This window comes from Ceratotherium simum, chromosome 4, assembly GCF_057802395.1.
Source record: "Ceratotherium simum simum isolate JZ-2026a chromosome 4, ASM5780239v1, whole genome shotgun sequence".
Lineage (NCBI taxonomy): Eukaryota > Metazoa > Chordata > Mammalia > Perissodactyla > Rhinocerotidae > Ceratotherium > Ceratotherium simum.
The window spans coordinates 3,445,634-3,450,714 of record NC_141903.1 but is presented as its reverse complement, the minus strand read 5'-3'; the positions used below and the strand labels follow the sequence as shown (position 1 = coordinate 3,450,714).

Below are 5,081 nucleotides of genomic sequence, written 5' to 3'. Positions count from 1 at the left end.
CCGAAAGAATTTTTCAATTCTGGGGCCCCAATTCGGTGTCAGGTACAAGCGGCTCGCCAATCAGGTACCGCCGCGCCACGGCCGCGGGGCATCTCGGGACCTGTAGTCCACCCAGCGGAACTCGCTGTCCCGACAGGCCCCGCTGCGGCGGCAGGGCTACGTGGCGCGGTCGGCTGCGGCTGCGCGGGCAGGTGGGGCAAGATGGCTGCAGAGCACGGAGTGCTGGTTGTTGGGCCCTGGCCCGGAGCGGGACTGGGCAGGGTGGTTCGGGCCCTCCTGCTGCTGCTGTGTTTTGCGGCCCGCGGAGGCGCGCTTTACTTCCACATCGGGGAGACAGAGAAGAAGTGCTTTATTGAGGAGATTCCGGACGAGACCATGGTTATAGGTGCGGGGGGAGGGGGAGAGTTTGGAACCAGACCGCGGTCCTGGGGCGGGGGGCTCGGGAGAGTCAGCTCTCCAGAGACTCGGGCGGCCGGCCTCACCGTGCTCTGGCGGCCGCGGACCCACCGCTCCTTCGCGCTTCTCTGACATGGGCTCGCCCCGCTTCCCTCCAGGAAACTACAGGACGCAACTGTATGACAAACAGCGGGAAGAGTACCAGCCGGCCACCCCCGGGCTTGGCATGTTCGTGGAGGTGAAGGACCCAGAGGACAAGGTAAGCCGGCCCCTTAGCCCCGCCGAGCCCTTCGTTCTGCACTTCAGCACCAGACTAAGCAGGCGCTGGTACTTCCTCTCCTAGTTTCCGCTTCTGCTAAACGAAAAGAAGTTGGTGTTGTGAGAAGATCCTGGATTTTCACTCCAGCCCAAACTTGGGCTGCTACAGTGCTAGCTAGCAGCTCCTCTCAACTTGTTACTGCTGCATGATTTTGCCAAGTCAGTTACCTTCCCCGAGCCATTTTCCTGGTGTGTGAAATAGAAATTCATCTATCTTATGTGTGTGATGGGGGGATTAATTGTGGTGCTGGGAATCAAAGAATTTTGTCAGTTCTAAAGCTGTGACATCTGGACGTGAGGATTTCACAGAACAGGGTACCTTCCAAAGAGAATGAGCAGGTTTTAATTTTGACAAAGATATTGAAACAAAACCCTTTAGCTGTCCCCTCTGTCACCTTATATTTAAAAAAAGAATCATGCCAAAAGAGTTGAAAGGGCATGAGCTATGAATAAAGGAAAGCCCTTCCCAACAGCGGTCACATGCCATCCTGATGTCATACTCTTCACCCCTGTCCCAAATAGTTCTCAGACAAGCTTTTGGCAACTGCTGCTGAATGGCTTTGGACCATTTAGTGTTGTGGGGTGCTTGAGGCTCTATTTGCTGACTTTCGAGGCACTTAGAGCCTTAAGCCCCATTTCCTTCCTGCCCCATCCCTACCATAATACTCACTGAGGCTCCTTCTCTCTAGGTGATTCTCGCCCGGCAGTATGGCTCTGAAGGCAGGTTCACTTTCACCTCTCATACCCCCGGTGAGCATCAGATCTGTCTTCACTCCAATTCCACCAAGTTCTCCCTCTTTGCTGGAGGCATGCTGGTAAGTGGACCCCCTGGGACTCCTGGCTGTCAGGCTCTAGGCCCTGGTCAGTCCTGGGGACTGGTGGTGCTGTGGGTGTGCAATGAGTATATCAGATTTTGTGTCTCCTAACAAGACTGGGTTTCCAGTGAACATCTAGGGCATGGTTGCTGAGTTCTTTGTATATGCCTTGGTCAGAGCATCAGCCAAGGCTCATTCTTGCCTGTGTGCCTAGAGGGCTAGATGCTGAGGAGGCTTCACTCAGTGTTGGCTAAATGAAAAATGAAGGAAGGTGGGGGAACCAGCTGTCAGTCCCTGGCAGGAAGATGGAGCAGAGCTGCCTGATTCTCATCGTCCTTTTCTGTCCCCAGAGAGTGCACCTGGACATCCAGGTGGGTGAACACGCCAATGACTATGCAGAAATTGCTGCCAAAGACAAGTTGAGTGAGTTGCAGCTACGAGTACGACAGCTGGTGGAGCAAGTGGAGCAGATCCAGAAAGAGCAGAACTATCAGCGGGTGAGAGGTTGGGCCAGGAGTTGTGGGCTTCTTCCCAGAAAAACTGCCCACTGGCTCAGCCAGGAGTTACATGTCACTTTCATTATGAAACCCAAGGGACTTAACCTGTCTCTGCTGCATTGCAAGTCTAAAAGGTGGGATGAGTATTACTAACTCTACTTTGTAATTGGGGAGGCAGGCTCTTAAGAGGCTGTCATTGCTCTAAATCACACAGTTACACACACAAAGTCACAGAGTAGGAATTGATACCAACACCTTGGGTGCTGTTGCCATGGCTCCAGATCCTCCCAGGACCAGGTGTTTCAAACTCACCTGTGTCCAGGAGCCAGGCAGGTACTGTGAATGAATTTGAAATCATAAGGACTGGTAGGACAGTGACCTGTCTAATCCTCAGTGACCTCGGTTGATTGTCAGCTGAGAGAAGCCTTGCAGAAATGCTAGCCCTGGGTTTTAAGAGGAGCTAGAGGTCCAGGTTTTTTCTGTGAAATTTTCCTGGGTTTTAAAGCTTGGCAAAACACTGTGTGAGCCAAACAAAACACATGTATGGGCCAGATCCAGCCCCTGGGCCACGAATTTGCAACCTATGCCTACAACTACAGTCTTCAAGGAGCAGTTTGGGAGACCAGGGCAGAGGGCTCAGAGCAAGTCCACTCCCGAGCGCTCCAGGACAGTTCTGTCGGGTCAGAGGGACAGTTCTGTCGGGTTGGATGATACTGCAGCTGCTTCACCTCTCCCCCAGGCTCCAGGGTAGGACCAGGTGAGGGCTGTGTCTGACAGATGAGCAAACAGCCTTAGGAAAAATGAGTGGGATTCCTAAGGTCATCTGGCTGGTGAGGATGAATACAGTCCCCAGGTTGGGTGGCTCTTTGCAGGCACTTGACTGGAACCTGGGCAAAGCTGGTTGGCCCTGGGGCATCCTCTGGGGAGGGAACCCAGCAGTTCTAGCAGCCCCAGGTGGGGCCTAGCCAACTCAGGCTCCTCCTCCATTCTCTCTTCCCACAGTGGCGAGAGGAGCGCTTCCGACAGACCAGCGAGAGCACCAACCAGCGAGTGCTATGGTGGTCCATTCTGCAGACCCTCATCCTCGTAGCCATCGGCGTCTGGCAGATGCGACACCTCAAGAGCTTCTTTGAAGCCAAGAAGCTGGTGTAGCCGTCCCGGGCCTCACAGCCATCCTTCCTCTCAGGCTGAGGGAGAAAGGGCCTCGTGGAACTGATTTCTCTCTGGCAGGAGGACTGGTTCACAGCCATGGATGTTCTGGAGGGAGAGGGGCCACAGGCACCCCAGGCACAAGCTGAGGGCAGCAGCTTGGCTGGCTACCACCAAGCAGGTGGTGGGGCAAATGCCTGCCCCGTCCCCTGGGCTCTGACCCCTTTGCAGTAATCACCCAGGGGCTGGTGAAGCCACTGGGAGCCTCACTGGCACCTCAGAATCGCAGTGTTACTGATCAGGGGTGTGAGGCTGTTGTCTGGGGTGGCTGTGGGGAGGGGAGTGGGTGGGCAAGCCAGTCTTCCTTCTGTCTTCCTTTGCTAACTGGGGGTTTTGAGCTGGTTGAGGTATAGCTGTGATTTCCTGCCACCCTGGGAACCTCACTGTTCCCTCCTTGGGTCTAGACCCAGCCTGCTGATCCAGGGTGTGTGTCAGTTGAGGGTGGGGTGGAGGGGGTTGCAGTGTGGGAAAGCGCCCCTGAGGTTGTCCCTGGGTTTTTCACATGGTTTTCCTTTTTGGGGCTCGAGGAACTGGGGTCAGGCCAAGCAGAGGCCTTGGTGCTGGTTGGGGACGGGGCCTGCAAAGTCTTAGTTACTGATTTCATTTTCAATAAGTCTAGGTTTGTTACATTGGTTTCCCAATAAAAGAAGTTGACTTCTTGTCCAGTGTAAAGTTACTCTACTATCAGTGGGCGTAACACCACAAGGTGCTTCAGGGAATGTGAGTTCTTCCAATGGGCAAAGCACTTCACATTCCAAGATGACTACCCACCTGTGAACTTCATTCTTTCCATCCTCTCCATACCTTCCTGTGGCAGCGGGTAGTGGTTTTGACCAAGACCATCCAACAAGTAAATGGTGGGGTTGCTCAAATCCACATTTCCTCTGCACCAGCTCCCTTATGAAGTGCCGTCATGCTCTTCCGGAGTAGGTGGACAGAACTCATGGTGCTGCAAGGAAGTGCCTGGTTAGGGAAGGTAGTGTGCATTGAGCAGAGGAATGCTGCAGGTGTGGGAAGGACAGAAATGCCTGGGCTGGTGGAGATGAGGATATTGATGCGCTTAACCAATAGCATGGGATTTCAGCAAGGACCTTGAAGGAGAGGAAGGATTCTGAGGAAAGAAGGCAGGGCAAGAGTGGTTGGGGGAAGCAGAGGCAAACTGCTGGTCTGCAGATGGATGGGCATTGTTTTAGCTGGAGGGGTGGGGGTGGGGGGTGGTGAGAAAGCTGGAAAGGAAGGTTGGTTAGAGTTAGAAGAGCCTTGAGCCCCAGGTAAGAGATTTGGACATTACCTACTGTTCAAAGTTTGGAGTAGAAGAACCCCCTGAATGTAAATTTGAGGAAGGTTAGTCCAGCAGAAAGAGACTGGTGGTGGGGAGATGAGTTTGGAGACTACTTGAACTGCAGGGAAGATGTAATGTGAGCTCATATTGCCACCTAGATCTCCACAGAAAAAAACTTTAGAACAGCCTTAGAATTACAGGGAAATTGTGAAGATCATTTCCTCTATTAGGTCATGCATTAGTATGACACATTTGTTAAAATTAAATGAACCAACAGTGATAAGTCAGTATTATTTTTAATTGAAATGTTTCATATTTTATTATGAGCCTCCAATATGCTGTGTGAAAAGCTTAATCCAAACACTTGAGTTAGCTCAACTTTCACATATTGTTTTCATAGAGTGAAAAGTAATACTGCCTTTGATACAGTTGCAAAGTAAATTATTAGAGAAACATTTTTAGAATTGTCTTACAATAGAAATAATGGAAAATCTCTGGTGGTGTGAATGCTTCTTGGGTATGTTTTTATTCATACTCACTTTTTCCAGGTAAGAACCAGGCTCA

General features: G+C 51.9%; 1 protein-coding gene across 1 annotated transcript; it reads left to right on the top strand.

The window, feature by feature from the left end:
• The first annotated feature begins 167 nt into the window (after nt 1-167).
• TMED9 (transmembrane p24 trafficking protein 9) lies at nt 168-3,894 on the top strand. Its single transcript, XM_004428451.3, has 5 exons — nt 168-385; nt 555-655; nt 1,404-1,529; nt 1,880-2,026; nt 3,029-3,894. The coding sequence occupies exons 1-5, from the start codon at nt 202-204 to the stop codon at nt 3,176-3,178; spliced, it is 708 nt and encodes a 235-aa protein (XP_004428508.1). The 5' UTR covers nt 168-201; the 3' UTR covers nt 3,179-3,894.
• Nucleotides 3,895-5,081: the final 1,187 nt, after the last annotated feature.